General features: G+C 39.4%; 1 protein-coding gene across 9 annotated transcripts in view; it reads left to right on the forward strand.

Annotated features, from left to right (window-relative positions):
- The window catches only part of Golph3l (golgi phosphoprotein 3 like), a 57,414-nt gene that overhangs the window by 23,336 nt on the left and 18,111 nt on the right, over positions 1–15,967 (forward strand). For 3 of the 9 annotated variants that reach the window (XM_059265862.1, XM_059265864.1, XM_059265863.1), the window contains exons 14-15: positions 2,011–2,079; positions 9,927–10,115. In XM_059265862.1, coding sequence (XP_059121845.1) covers positions 2,011–2,079; positions 9,927–10,115 — 258 coding nt within the window. Of the gene's footprint in view, positions 1–61; positions 303–2,010; positions 2,080–2,909; positions 3,016–6,222; positions 6,710–7,685; positions 7,827–9,926; positions 10,116–15,967 lie in introns of those variants that run through there. The other 6 variants (XR_009379859.1, XM_059265866.1, XM_059265868.1 and 3 more) reach the window with 6 other exon arrangements.

Genomic DNA, 15,967 nt, shown 5'->3' on the forward strand with positions numbered 1-15,967 from the left:
TAGACATTTAAGTTACTCTCAGAGATTTAGTTCTATGCTAGAACATAGCTTCCTAACATCTTGCTCAGTGACATCATAATGGCAGTTGGAAATTGGACATTAGGAATATTCACAGCATGGAAATCAACAAATGCCTCAGGATTTCTCCCATAGAGCTGATTGTAAAACATCTCCCAGAGTCGCAGTAATTATGCTACCTTGTTTATGTGTCTTTTTCTTCCCCACATTCTCAGTAAGAAATTAGAACTAGCCAAAGGCAATATTCAAGCTAGTATGCTGATGGAAGCAAGAAACAAAGAAATGTAAGCTGGGTGTGGTGGTGCACACTTGTTATCCCAGCACTTGAGAAGGGGGATGTAGAAGATAGCTGTGAGTTTGAGGCCACCCTGGGCTACATGGCACATTGCAAGCCAGCATGAGCTACATACAGGGTAAAACTCTGTGGAGTAGAAGGGCTCACAGAAATTAGAGATATCAAGAATTATTACTTCCAGCAACAAAACATTCTTTCTAGCCAGCTTCAATTTAGGATGACTATCTTTCACTAGGATATAAGAAGAGAGGCAGAAGTTGGGCAGTAGTGGTGGCCCTTGTTTTTAATCCCAGCACTCGACAGGAAGAGACAGATCTCTATGAGTTCAAGGGAGGAAGAGACAGATCTCTATTAGTTCAAGGCTAGCCTGGTCTACAGAGTTCTAGGACAGCCAAGGGCTGTTACACAGAGAAACCGTGTCTCAAAAAACCAAAATAAGGAAGAAATGAAGAAAGGGAGAAAAGGAAGGAAGGAAAGAAGGAAGGAAGGAAGGAAAGAAGGAAGGAAAGAAGGAAGGCAGACAAAAGGATTTTAGCAGTGTTGAGAATCCAGGGCCTCACATATGCAAGATACTGAGCCATGCCTTCTGCTGAAAGGGCAATTTCAAGCATGAAAAAAGATGTATCAGGTATGGTACTAGACACCTGTAATCTCAGTACTCAGGAGGCAGAGACAAGAAGATTGTAAAGTTTCAGACAGCCTGGGCTACATGGCAAATTTATGTCTACATAGTAAGACATAGTATCCAAAAATTTTTTGAAAAAATTCTGGCCGGGTGGTGGTGGCGGCGGCGCACGCCTTTAATCCCAGCACTCAGGAGGCAGAGCCAGGTGGATCTCTGTGAGTTCGAGGCCAGCCTGGGCTACAGAGTGAGTTCCAGGAAAGGCGCAAAGCTACACAGAGAAATCCTGTCTTGAAAAACCAAAAAAAAAAAGAAAAATTCTGTTAAATACTATAAAACAAGAAGTATGTCTTTTTTAAGAAAAGTAATGTTGACAACAATTTTTTACTTTCCAACATTTATTTTAATAATTATGCATATGACACTACTCACTATTGTCAAGAAGTAGAAAAAAGTAATGTCCATCAACAGATTGGATAAATAGTTATAGCCACACAACAGAATTATTCAGCCATAAAAGGAACAAAACATCAATATACATGCAACAACTAATTGAAAGAAGTCAACCACAGAGGCCACATACCATGATTCTGTTCATATGGCAGTCAAAATTTCACAGAGAAACATTGTCTCAAACAAATAAAAAGTAAGTCAGAATTTGAGGCTGGACAAAATGACACATCTTTAGTTCCAGTACTAGGAAGGCAGAGGCAGGCAAATCTCTAAGTTTTAGGATAGCCAGGACTACATAGAAAAACCAACCTACTCTGAAAAACAAACAAAAAAGTCAGAATTTGGAAAGCTATTGAAACGAAGTATTAGGAATGGCAGGTAAAAGATAGGAGACTGATAGCTGAAGATGGGCCTTCTATAGGGCTTCCAGAGTGATGAAATGTTCCAATACTGACTATATTAATAAATTCTACAACTCTGAATACTCTTAAAATTATTGAACCGTATACTTAAAATAGAAAAATCATACAGCATTTGATATACTATGTGTCAGTGCGTAAGGTTGAAAAAATTAACTGTTCTTTGAGAAATAATGAAATAGTAATTTTTCTATCTTTGGGAGGTAAATGGAAATCAAGGACAAACTTCTAAAGAAAATCGAAAGAGAAGTCTTCGTCAGCCTGGGAAAACAGTAAGTCTAATAATGATAGTGTATGGATTGAATAAAATGGCAGATAATCTGAATGTCATGACTATAGATTAAGATAATAGATTTGGTGTTCCTGAACATACTTCAAAGCTCTGATACTCAAAACTTGTTCAAATATCTGAGGCTGCTGGGTGTGGTAGATCTTTCCTGTAATCCTAGTTCTTGGGAGACTAAAGAAGGATTACCAACAGTTCAAGTTCAACCTGGCCTACATAGTAAGTTCCAATCTAATTTGAGCTATATTGTGAGACACTGTCTCAAACAAATAAATGTTTTCTAAATGTAAGTAGCTCCTGTCCATTCCATGAGCAATTCAGTTATTAAAGAAATTTATAAAATAAAAATCTGTATCTGGAAAAATATAAGTAGAATGATACAGTGACCTAAGAATATTCATGACATTTGGGCTACATAATTGAACAGAGCTTTCCGGAGATCAAAACTAAGAGAAATAACCAAGTTGCCATATCCACATGTTTCTTGAAAATATAGTATCTCAGGAGAAAGGAAACTACTTACCTAAACTCTGTAGTTGTTTTATTTTTGGAAACTTACTTTGCTGAATCAGATAGTACATTTGTCCTTTTTAAAAATATTTATACTTTAACTAAGGTTTGAATATTACTAGTTAAAATTAGACAACTGAAGGACTGGGATGTTAGGAGTAGAGTGCTTGCGTAGTATTTGTGAGGCATTGAATTTGATTTCCAAGAACAAAAAGAATTTAGACACCTGAAGTCTTAAAACTGTTTGAAGTGTTTAAAAGAGAATCTAAATTATATAAGTGGTTAATTAATGTTCTTTTGATTTAGAAACAGGTCTATGTAGCCCAGGTTGTCCTTGAACTCCCCAGGAGGCCTAGTATGACATTGAACTACTAGTCCTCCTTCCTTCTTCTACTGAGTGATGGGACTACAGGTATGCACCACCACACCCAGTTTATGCAGTGATGGGGATAGAACCCAGAGTTTCCTGCATGTTGGGCAAGCATTCTACTGACTGAGCTACATCCCTAGCTGGTATTTAAAAACAAAACAAAAAAGGTTTTATTACATTTAATTATGCATTCATTCATTCATTCTGCATATGTGGGTATGCATGTGTATTCACTTGCCACAGTACCCATGTGGAGGTCAGAGCACAACTAACTTGCCAGAGTCTTTCCTTCTTCTACCATGTGGGCCCCAGGAATCAGACTTAGGTCATCATGCTTAGTGGCAAGTACCTTTACCTGAGTCATTTCACCAGCATACCCTGCACCAGTTAGTGTTCTTTTTTTTTTTAAACTTTATATATATGGGTACTTCATCTGAGTATATGGCTATACACCACATACATGAAGTACCCATGGAGGCCTGAAGAGGGCATCAGCTCTCCTGGAACTAGAGTTACAGACAGTTGTGAGCCACCATGTGGGTGCTAGAAATCAAACCAGGGTCCTCTAGAAGTGCATTCTATGCTCTTAACCACTGAACCCTTTGTCTGCATCCCTTGTCGTAGGGTTTCTGTTACTGCAATGAAACACCATGACCAAAAAGCAAGTTGAGGAGGAAAGGGTTTATTTTGTCTTACACCTAGCATTGTTCGCCATCAAAGAAGTCAGATCAGGAGCTCAAACAGGGCAGAATCTTTGAGGTAGGAACTGATGCAGAGACCATGGAGAAGTGCTACTTACTGGCTTGCTTCCCCTAGCTTGCTCTGCCTGCTTCCTTATAGAACCACCAACACAGGGATGGCACCACCCACAGTGTACTGGGCCCTCCCCCATTGATCACTAATTGAGAAAATGCTTTACAGCTGAATCTCATGGAGGCATCAACTGAGGCTCCTTCCTCTCTGATGACTCTATTTGTGTCAAGTTGACACACAAAACCAGCCAATACACCCTGCCAGTCAGTATTTTTAATATACATCATTTCAGAAGGGAATGAATGGAGCAGGATGAAGTGACATACTCCTAAATTTCTCAGCAGTTGAGAAGATTAATCAGGATGACCATGAGTTTGGGGCCAGTTTAGATTTCAGAGTGAGTTCCATGCTCTGGGCTACCCAGTGAAAAAGAAAGAATAACTTGACATCCCACTAAAGATGTTAGGTTTCTTTCATTTCTCCATTTTTTAAGAAGATTTATATGGCAAGATGGTGGTGGTGCACACCTTTAAGGGAGGCAGAGGCAGGTGGATCTCAGTGAGTTCAAGGCCAGCCTGGTCTCCTGATCTACAAAAGAGTTCCAGAACAGCCAGGGCTGTTACACAGAGAAACCCTGTCTTGAAAAACCAAAATATATATATGCACTGCATGCATGCCTGGTGCTTCTGGAAGTCAGAAGAGGGTGTTGAATTCCCTGGAATGGAAGTTATGGATGGTTATGAGCCATGTGGGTGCTGGGAACTGAAATGCTCTTAATCACTGAACATCTCTCTAGCCTCCCAAAGATTTATTTTTTGTAAAACATGTATGTATGTGTGTATATCTGGCCAGGCATAGTGGTCCATGCCTTTATTCTCAGCACTTAGGAGGCAGAAGAAGAACTCTTGAGTTTGAGGCCAGGCCAGTTTATATATCGAGTCTCAGGCCAGGCTGGTTTATATAGCAAGTTCCATGCCAGTGAGGGCTATATAGTAGACCCTGTCTCAAAAAAGAAAAATAAATAAATAAAAAAGGATGGCTGGACATAGTGGCACATGCTTTTAATTCCAGCGCTCAGGAGGCAGAGGCAGGTGGATCTCTGTGAGTTCAAGGTCAGCCTGGTCTGCATAGTGAATTCCAGGACAGCCAGAGCTATGTAGAGAAACCCTGTCTCACAAATAAAATAAAATAAAATAAAAAGGATGTTGGTGTGTTTGTGTCTCTGCATAGATAAATGCACATAAGTGCTGGTGCCAAAGAAACCAGATGTCCTGTACCTGGAGTTTCAGGTGGTTTTGAGCCACCTGACAGGGGTGCTGGAATGGAACTTAGGTCCTGGAGGAGCATCCTCTTAACCACTAAGCCATATCTCCAGCCTTAATTTTTCTCAATGTTTTAAACCTTGATACTTGATGCTTTCTTAGGTATCACAATCCAATTTGTCATTATACTTTAACTTTTCCAGAAAATGAAAGTCCAATAAAGAAATTTTGTTAGTTCTCTAATTCATTCTTTCGTTTATTCAAACTTACATTCTGAGCTAAGGATATTGTACTTAACCTTTCATTTGTGAGGGTTTAGGTTTTCATCTTCAGCACTGCAAAAGAAAAAGAAGTCAAGAAAATGGGTTCACTGAATGTCTAATTTTTATAAAGACATGATGGAGGGGGGTTAAGTGAGATCATATAGCTGAGGCTGGTCTTAGATTTGTGATCTTCCTGCCTTTGCCTACCAGTTGCTGCAGTTATAGGTATGAGCTACCCTGTCTGCCTTAAAATATGATTTAAATCGTACATGGTGCCAAAGTAAAATGTTTTCCTGTTATGATTAAAATCTTTACTCCCTTTCCATTCCTCCAATTTTTTTACTATTTCAAAGGTACAATGTTATAATTATTTTTCCTTCTAACTCTATCTTCAACAACTCATATGAATATCTTACCTTTTGTGAGTATATGCTTTTAGCAGCTATTCATAGGTAAGTTGTATGTCAATAATAAATTGTACTTTACTTTAAAAATACCCTGGGTATCCTATTTTAGTAGAAAATACCTATGCTGGGCTGGAGATGTAGCTCAGTTAGTAGAGTGCTTGCTTGGCATGCATGGAGCCCTATGTCAGACCTTCCGCACCACATCAACCCATATGTAGGAGCACATCACTGTGATCCCAGCACTGAGTATATCATGAGAGATGAGAAGTTCAAACCAACCTCTGCTACATAGTGGATAGGAAGCAATCCTGGACCATGGGAGCTCTATCTCAAAAATAAGAACGGTGTTGGTGGCGCATGCCTATAATCCCAGCACTCGGAAGGCAGAGGCAGGCAGAGCTCTTGAGTTCGAGGCCAGCCTGGGCTATAGAGAGAGTTCCAGGACAGCCACGGCTACACAGAGAAACCCTGTCTCGGGAAAAAAAAAAAAAGGAAAAAAAAGGAAGGAAGGAAGGAAGGAAAATTAAACTGGAAAGTCTCTAAGTAGTTGTTTTCTTTTGACAGGTCCTTCATCTCTTGGAATCTTCTAGTCAAGAGTCAGTGACAAAAAGAAAGAGAGTTAGTGAACCACAGGAACAGACCTAAAAATTATTTTTCTTATGCAGATTTGTAGTTCTCAACATTTAAACTAAAATATACTGTATTATTATTTGAAGGTGTGCTTTGTACCTCTGAAAATTATTTTGTGGCTCACACAGTTACTACACTAATGAAAGTTTTAGCTATTATATTGTATTTACTTGAGCTAAATCCAAGGGAACTTGGCTAAACCAAAGTATAAATGTCACCATTGATTCTGCTTATTATCCACTGAATACAATCTGCCTTCCATTTTAAAGCTTTTAAAAAATATGTATTAACTTTTAAGGCTCTCTAGAACCATTTCTGAAATGTTTATTCTAGCATTAAAATTTTGTAAGGATTCACTTTTTACATATGTTAAAACTGTACCACTTAATTGGTGTTATTAAAATAATGTTTGATATTTTGATATAGTGTGTTATTAACGTAATATACAACATTCAACTTTTAAACATGTATTTAGGGCAAAAATATGACTGAAAGCAATGGCTAATAAAAGACTGGCATTTTACTAGCATGGTTAAGATACTTAGTGTGCAGGCTCTTTCATGACTTCTAATTTTTATTTAATTAGCACAAAGTGTTTAGCTATTAATTTTGAGAGAATGTAGGTAAGCATTATCTTGCAAGAGTTGAACACACTTGGAACTTTTGAGTGGTAGCATGAGCGATTTCTTTGATGAGAGACCTGGGACCTAGTTACAACCTTGCCCTTTATTTCCTTTGCTTCAGAAAAGGAAGACCTAAAATTTTATCTGTTTGTGTCTTGTTTCAGCAGCCATATTCCAAAACGCACAGTAGCCACAGGATTATCAAAGTGCTCCATAGGGATATTATGTGTGTGTGATGGTAGGAATGTACCCATCCACCGATCTGTTCAGTGTAAACCGGATAACGTCCACAAACTGGTCAGATCAGGTTTTTCTAGAGTCAGAGTTAAGATATGGGGGAGGGAGTATCTGATTTTAGCCTTATTTTGCTTGGATGCCCACATTTCTTACCCGGTTGTGTCAATACTCAAAGCTACAGAAACACACCTGCTACACTGAAATTGGCCAACAGGATCCTTTCGTGATTGGCAGCATTTGTTGTCTCACGGGATACTTTGATTGGGTAATTTCATTGGGGTGGGACGCAGCCTTTTCCTGGCCTCCACCGAGGTTTCTTCATTGGATTGACCAGCTGTCAGGTTGAACCCAAACCTGCCTCCTTTTGGTGATGTTTGTCTGGATCGCAACACAATAGCCGGGAGGGCCTCCCCTCGTAAGCTCCGATTGGCTAGACTCAACCTTGGGGGATTCTGATTGGCTCAATGAAGAAACACCAAGGTAGGTTGCCTAGTGATCCTGAGGAAGCTGATGTGTTATTCCCTCTCTGCATCGAAGGATCAGGAAGTTTGTGCTCTCTGCGTGGCTGAGAAGTTTTTCACCTACTAGTACCGGGCTAGGGTAAGGGAAACAGGTGCCCTCCAAAAAGAGAGTGCGAACTACAGCCTACGTCCCACTGCAGCCCCAGAGCAACGTCAGGTAAGGAACAGAAAATAACACTTCTTAACGTCCAACAGAGCTGCTCAATATTTTACTTTAGAGAGAAAAGGTGGTTTTTACTACTCATTGTTGGTCATCATGTCTTCAAATAAGGTGTTTTAACTAGTAAGTGTCCACGGGGAAATGATAAATTCCGCAAAGAAAATTGCTCCCATTCCCTCGAGGGTGTAAAGTTTCTTGGATTGGGTTTGGAAATAACCCCGATTCAATGCCAAATAGAATTAGTACCCTAAGGCATTATTCCATGTTCTGTTCCTTCTTCACTTTTCTTACTTCCCACCAAAAATTATATTTGAAATGTACCCTTGTACATTTATTTGTAAGACACTTAGTGCGTATTTCTATTTTTAATGTCCACATGCCTTTCTGAGTGTCCATTTTACTGAGTATATATTTATTGTGCAGTTACAACGTTAACGATACTGTGCTAGTTGCTATGGAAAATATAAAAACTCAAGATGACAATATCTCAACCCTCAAGAAGTTTAAGTTAACATACAGCCATAACAAAAGAGGGACTATAATAAATATTGAAAGAGAGTAAGTATGAATAAATTTCTGTACAGCTGAGAGAGAAACCATTTCTAGCCGTGGGACATATGCATAATGTAGAGATAGAAATTGACCTTAAGGCCTCACAGTGAGTCTTTGGTAGGCCTTCAAAGACTGGACAACATTTAGGGAGGAAAGGAAAAGGGGAAGAACCCCAGAATAACAAGGATCAGAGGCAGAAAGAAAACAAGACACACTTGATAAAATTGTTATAAGGTAGAACAAGGAGCAGCCATAGCATCTTTTAAATACTTTTCTTTTGATCTCAAAAGTATATAATTGCTGATATTAAGTGCTTGTTTTTAAGGATAAAAATTGACATTTAAATTTGTATAAGATGTGCTAACTTTAAGTTTTATCGCAGGTGATTTAGAGTATAAAGCTGAAAAAAAGGGTGTCTACTCTGATTTTTTCCACCATTGCTGGGAATGGCACTTAGGACCTTATACATGCTAACACATGCTGTAACACTGAGCCACATTCCATCCTCATTTTCTTTTGAGAATTTTTGAGCTTTTCACAGTCTTGCTGGATTTTTTTTGTAGCTATTTGTGTATTCACAAGATAGCCAGATAGAACAAGGATGCTAAGTAATTATACTTGATATTCACGTAAGTGTTATACTCTAGTGATTTCCAAAATGAATGCATGAAATGAGTTGTTGTGATAGAAAAAAAAAAAAAAAGTTGGCTCAGTGGTTAAGAGCACTTGTTCTTACAAAGGACCCGGGTTTGATTCCCAGAATCCACATGGAGGCTTACCACTTCCTCAGGCACCAAGCATGCATGCAGTAATACAGACATACATGCAGGCAAAAAACTCATATACTTAAAATAAAATAAATCTTTAAAAAAAAAGAAAGAAAATATTAAAACACAGGCATGGAGAGATGGCTCAGTGGGCAAAGGAAATTACTGCACAAGCCGAGCAACCTGAGTTCAATCCCCAAAACCCAAATAAAGGTAGGAGAGAGGGCTCCAAAAAATTGTCCTCTGACCTCCATGTGTGCACATGGCACAAGCACCCACAAATATTATGCACACACAATAATTTTAAAGTATTGAAATGTGGGTTTTTTGTTATGTATATTTTTGTATATTCCATAATGTGCCATTAACTGTTTACAGAAATTATAAATTATGTGTACTCAAGGCCACATGTTCATGAAGTTTTGCTAGTCCATCTTATTTAACTTGGGGACCCATTTTAGGAAAGAGGAGTAATAGTGGTAGAAATTCACTTCTGGGTTGTAGGTGAAATAAGCATACTGAAAAGATGGTCATTTCTAATGGACTTTTAAATTACTGTTGATCACTTTTTATTGCTTTCTGGAATTTAAGCTGTTACGCTTTGAAAAAGAGAGCATGTTATCCAGTGTTCCTATTTACTACCTCTTTCTGTATTTGCACTTATATATTTTCCTGTGTGTGTGTGTGTGTGTGTGTGTGTGTGTGTGTAGGTCTTCTGTGGACTTCTATTTGTTCATTTGCTAAAACACAGATGTTTTTCACATCTCTCCATAAACAGGTGAGAATGACCACATTAACTCACCGTACCCGTCGAACTGAAGTCAGTAAGAGCGCTGAAAAGAAAGTAGAAAGTGAAGAAGACACTAATCAAGAAAGGAGTCCAGATAGTGAAGACCCTGGAGACTCTAAGGATATCCGCCTAACTCTTATGGAAGAAGTATTGCTCCTGGGACTAAAAGATAAAGAGGTAATGACGTTAGGTTTGCTAAGTTTAGCTCAAAGACACAAATCTTAGAATGTTTTAGGAAATAAACTTTAGCCACGTTAATTTTAGAGGAACATGGGAAAGAGAATATCTGCAAGGTAAAATCCAAAAATATAATTATTTGAAGTATAATTTAATTGAAAAATTATGGAGGACAGAGATGGATAACATAGTGTTAGCACTTGTAGTTTCCCAGATGGTTAATGGTGGAGTAATGATCTCTTATTAAGCAAGAAAAAGAGGCCCATTCAGTCAAGTCTTCTTGAGCCTGGAAGAGAAGTCTTTCATTGTTTTGCTTTGCTTTGCTTTGCTTTGCTTTGCTTTGCTTTGCTTTGTTTTGTTTTGTATTTTTGAGACAAGGTTTCTCTTTTGTAACCTTGGCTGTCCTGGATCTCACTCTGTAGACCAAGCTGGCCTGGAACTCAGAGATCCACCTGGCTCAGCTTCATGAGTGCTGGGTTTAAAGGTGTGAGCCACCACTGCCCGTTGAGGAATCTTAAAAGACAAGAACAACAGTAGGTATGGTGGCATAGGCTTATGAGCTCAGTATTCAGGAGATAAGGACAAGACCATGAGTTCAAAGCCAACCTGATGTACCCAATGAGTTGTAGGCTAATCAGGGCTATATAGCAAGACCCTATCTCAAAATTAAATAAGCAAATAAAAACAACAGAAAATATGTGTGACTATCTTTTATGGAAACAAATGATGACTGAGTTTCTTATAGTAAAAATAATGTTTTTCAGCCTAGGATTGATGATACAGATCTATAATTCCAGCACTGGGGAGGTGGAGGCAGGAGGACCAGGAGTTTAAAGTTATCTCACCCACATACTGAGTTGAACTGAGGTACTTGACAGTTTGAAACCCTGTCTCATAAAACCAAAGGGGATCTGGGTGTGGTGGTGACACACGCCTTTAATCCCAGCACTCGAGAGACAGAGAGAAGCAGATCTCTGAGAATTCTAGGCCAGCCTAGTGCACATATTGAGTTCCAGGTTAGCCAGGGCTATGTAGAGAGTCCCTGTCCCCCACAAAAAAGGGGGTTAGGGGAGGGAGAACAATAGGTTTTATTTTGTTTTCTTGTTTTTTCATTTTCTTCTGTGAATCTTTAAAAATAACAATTGATTAAGGGCTTGTTTTTGTTTTTGTTTTTCATTTGTGTATACATTTATGTGAATATATTCCATTTGTGTGTCAATGCCTGCAGAGACCAGAAGAGGGGTCAGATTCCCCTGGAGCTGGAGTTATAGACATTTGTGGTCTGCCTAATGTACGTGCTGGGAACTGAGCTCAGGTTGTCTGGAAGAGCAGAAAGCAGTCCTGTTGTAACTATTGAGTCATTTTACCAGCCTCAATGAAGATTAATTTTAAAATATCATTTTTCAACAGCAACCCCCATTTAAAAAAAAGTAATACCTATTATCCCAATACGTGGAAGGCTAAGGGGACGAGAGTCCAAGGCTACCCTGTACTACATAATGAGGCCAAGACCACCTAGATGACATGTCAATACCCTGTCTCAAAAGCAAAACAAAATAATAATTTCATTTCTTTATTTCTAAATTTCTCCTTACTCATAGAAAATTTAGGCCAAGTGTCATGGTGCGGTTCTGGCATTCAGGAATCTTAAGGCAGTATAATCAAGGATTCCGTATCAGCCTGGGCTACATAGCAAGTTTGGGGACAGCCTAGATTACTTGGTGAAACTTTGTTTCAAAGAAAAAAAGAACAATTTTATTTTTTTATTTGAGTCTCATGTAACCCAGACTGTCCAAAGACTCACCATATAAAAGGTGGCCTTGCCGGGCAGTGGTGGCGCACGCCTTTAATCCCAGCACTCGGGAGGCAGAGGTAGGCGGATCTCTGTGAGTTCAAGGCCAGCCTGGTCTCCAAAGCGAGTTCCAGGAAAGGCGCAAAGCTACAAAGAGAAACCCTGTCTTGAAAAACCAAAAAAAAAAAAAAAAAAAAAAAGAAGGTGGCCTTGATGATCCTCCAGTCTTCATCTCCAGAGTTCTGGGATTAAGGCATGTGTCACTGTGCCTGTTTTATGTAATTCTGGGAATTGAGCCCAGGGCTTCATACAAGCTAGACAAGTACCTTATCAAATGAGTAACATTCCCCAGTCGAACAATTTTCTTTCATTGTTTTTTGTTAGAGACAGGTTTTCATATGTATTTTTTTAATTTATTATTATTATTATTATTATTATTATTATTATTATTATTTATACAGTGTTCTGCCCGCATGTATGCCTGCAGGCCAGAGATGGCACCAGCTCTCATTGTAGATGATTGTGAACCACCGTGTGCTTGCTGGGATTTGAACTCAGGATCTTTGGAAGAGCAGCCAATGTTCTTAACCTCTGAGCCATCTCTCCAGCTCCCAAAAGGTCTCTCAGAGTACACAATTTTTTTATTTTGTTTTTTGAGACAGAGTTTCTCTGTGTAGCTTTGCACCTTTCCTGGAACTCACTCTGTAGCCCGGCTGGCCTCGAACTCATGGAGATCTGCCTGGCTCTGCCTCCCCAGTGCTGGGATTAAAGGCATGCACCACCGTCACCTGGCTTTGCTATGAATTCTTAACTGTACTAGAACTCACTAGCTAGACCAGACCCTCAAACCCACAGCAATCCTCCTGTTTCTTCCTAGAGAGAATACTTCCTTTGTAGTAGATTGGTCTTGAAATAGTTTTCCGAGTGTTGGGGTTAAAGGCATGTGCCACCACTGTCTGGCTAAGAGTTTTGGTATCTATTAGAGTCCCAGCACTCAGGAGGCAGAGGCAGGCAGATCTCTGTGAGGCCAGCCTGGTCTACAGATCGAGTTCCAAGACTGCCAAGGCTACTCAGAGAAACCCTGTCTCGGGGGGGAAAAAAAAAAGCAAAAAACAAAAACAAAACAAAACACCTGTAAGAGAAGCGAGCCTATTAGTTTTAACTTGGTAATAATTTAAAAAAATTTTTTGTTGTTGGTTTTTTTTTTTTTTTTTTTTTTTGAGACAGGGTTTCTCTGTGTAGCTTTGGAGCCTGTCCTGGAACTCACTCTGTAGCCCAGGTTGGCCTCGAACTCACAGAGATCCACCTGCCTCTGCCTCCCGAGTGCTGGGATTAAAGGCGTGCGCCACCACCGCCCGGCCTAAAAAAATTTTTTACAATTATTTGTTTGTGTGAGTTGTGTGTATATTGTGTGTGTATGTGTGAGTATGTGAGCATGCCACAGTGTACAGAGGTCAGAGAACAATTTATGAAAGTTGGTTCTCTTATTCTCCAATGATATTTTGTTTTTACATTTATTTAGAGTGTGTAGTTGTCTCCTTCCGCTGTGTGGGTCCCAGGGATGAAATCTAATTTGTCAGCCTTCATAGCAAGCTGAACCATCTCACCACCCCTTTTGGTGACAATTTTTTAAGCTTATGTTTCCAGAGTCAGGTGTGGTGCTCATGCCTATAATTGCAGCACATAGGAGGCTAAGGCAGTGCTACATAGTAAGACTATCTCACTTAACCAAAACTTGAGCCAGGAATGCAGCTCACTTAATAAAGTGACTGCTTACTATACAGGAAGCCCTTGGTTTGACCCTAAGTACCAAAACCCCAGACCACTCAAGAAGTGGAGTAAGGAAGATCAGAAATTTAGGGTTATCCTGTTCTCCAGAGGGAGTCTGAGGTCATCTTAAGCTACATGAGAACCTGTTTCAAAAAAAATTTTTTAATGAAAATTTTTAAAAAATTGAAAGTCTGCTGGGCAGTAGTGGTGCACGCCTTTAATCCCAGAACTTGGGAGGCAGAGGCAGGTGAATCTCTGTGAGTTCGAGGCCAGCCTGGTCTACAGATCGAGTTCCAGGACAGCTAAGGCTGTTACACAGAGAAACCCTGTCTGGGGGGCGGGGGGTTGGGGGTGGGGGGAGGTATTGAAAATCTAATTTAGGTCACTACCTGCATTTTCCTTTTAGTTTCCTGATTGTGTAGAATGAACACTGAATCTTGTCAGTAGTTATTGCTCATTGTGAATAGTGCAAGTATATTAGAAGGGCCATTTGCCTTTGTGTGTGCACTTTACATGGGCTATTAAAAAAGAAGAACTTTGTCTTGCTCATATTATATCCAGTTTTAAAGCCCAAAGAAATGAGCCAGAAATCAAAGTTCTATTTTGACAGTAGGAGAATAAAGCTTAAGCTACTTCCTTCCTGGTTCCTCCCAGTTCTAAAATGCACACTGTTCTAAAATATATGATACCAAAATTAAGATAAATACACCTACCATTTAAAATGGGCCTTTGGCTATAACCACTGAGCCTGTAAGTTTACTGTGAGCCTTTTGTCTCCTTCATAGTTTGATTAGCTTGCGCGTTTTTTAAATGCTTTACTTGCTTGGTCCTGCAAGGTAGGGAATATTCTCTCTTTATGAAGTTCGAAGCAAAATGATTATCTGGGAGTTTATTGTTGGAGTTTACATTTAAATTTACTCTTAGGTTAACAAAGGAGCTTGAAAACAAATAAAAAAACATAAGTATTTAAAGATTTATTTTTATGTATATGAGTATTTGTCTGCATGTATGTGTATTACCATATGTGTGCAGTACCTGCAGAGGCCAGAAGAAGGCACTGGGTCCCCTGGAACTGGAGTTACAGATGATTAGCTGCCATATGGGTGCTTGGAGTCAAACCCAATTCCTCTGTAAAAACAGCCAATGCTCTGAACTTCCGAGCGAGATAGGAGAGAACTGACTCCACAAAGTTGACCTTTTGCCTCCATACATGCACATGGTATGAGTGCCTACACATACATCATGCACACTCACAATAATAAATTGTTTATGTGAAGAATTGTAATGTCGACTCTTCAGAATAGAAAGAGGGGACAGTGGTTCTGCTCTGGAATTATTGCTGTTAAAATGGCTGCTTTGTTTCCTTTCCTGCAGTTGTGATAAAATACCCTGACCAAAGCAACTTAAAGGAAACAAGGTTTATTTGGTTCATAATTCCAGGTTACATTCCATTCTGTCAAGGATAGGAACTTGAAGCAACTTGTCACATCATATCCAGTCAAGAGCAGAGAAAAATTAATACATGCATTCTAGTGTTTAGCTCCCTTTCTCAAAAGAGTTCAGAATTTCCTTCCTAAGTAATAGTACCACTCAAGGTGGGTTCTTCACAGGTGATTCTAGATTATGTCAAATTGACAATTAAAACTAATCATCAGAGATGGAGAGATGGTTCAACAGTTTAGAGCACATACTGCTTTTCCACGTGACTTGAGTTCTGTTCCCAGCATCTTTATTGGGGAGCTCACAACAGAGTTCAGTGTCACAGACCTGTAGTCCCAGCTATCTGAATGTTAAAGGCCAGCCTGTTTTACATAGTAAGTTCAGACCAAACAGGAGTTACATAGCCAAACCCTGTATCAGGATTAAAAAAAAAAAAAAAAAAAAAAAAAAAACAACAGAAAGGAATCCTGGTTTAAAGTAGAGAGGATTGAATTACATTACATTCCCAGCATTTTTTATTCAACTTTATCATAAGCATTTTCTAAGATTTGGGGTGAGAGGTTAAAAATCTTCTTTATTTTTAATGTATGTATATGGGTGTTTTGCCTGCCTATTATGTCTGTGTACCAAGTGTGTGCAGTGCCTATGGAGGCCAGAAGAGGGTGTTGGATCCCTGGAGACTGGAGTTACAGACTTGTGAACTGCCATGTGGGTGCTGGAAATCGAACCAGGTCCTCTTAACTACTGAGCCATCTCTCTCTCCAGGCCCAGTTGGTTTTGGGTTTTTTAAGTGGTCTCACTGTCTTGGGAATCACCACGTAACTCAGGATGGCCTCTGGTGTCTGGGGTA

This window comes from Peromyscus eremicus, chromosome 6, assembly GCF_949786415.1.
Source record: "Peromyscus eremicus chromosome 6, PerEre_H2_v1, whole genome shotgun sequence".
Classification (NCBI taxonomy): Eukaryota; Metazoa; Chordata; class Mammalia; order Rodentia; family Cricetidae; genus Peromyscus; species Peromyscus eremicus.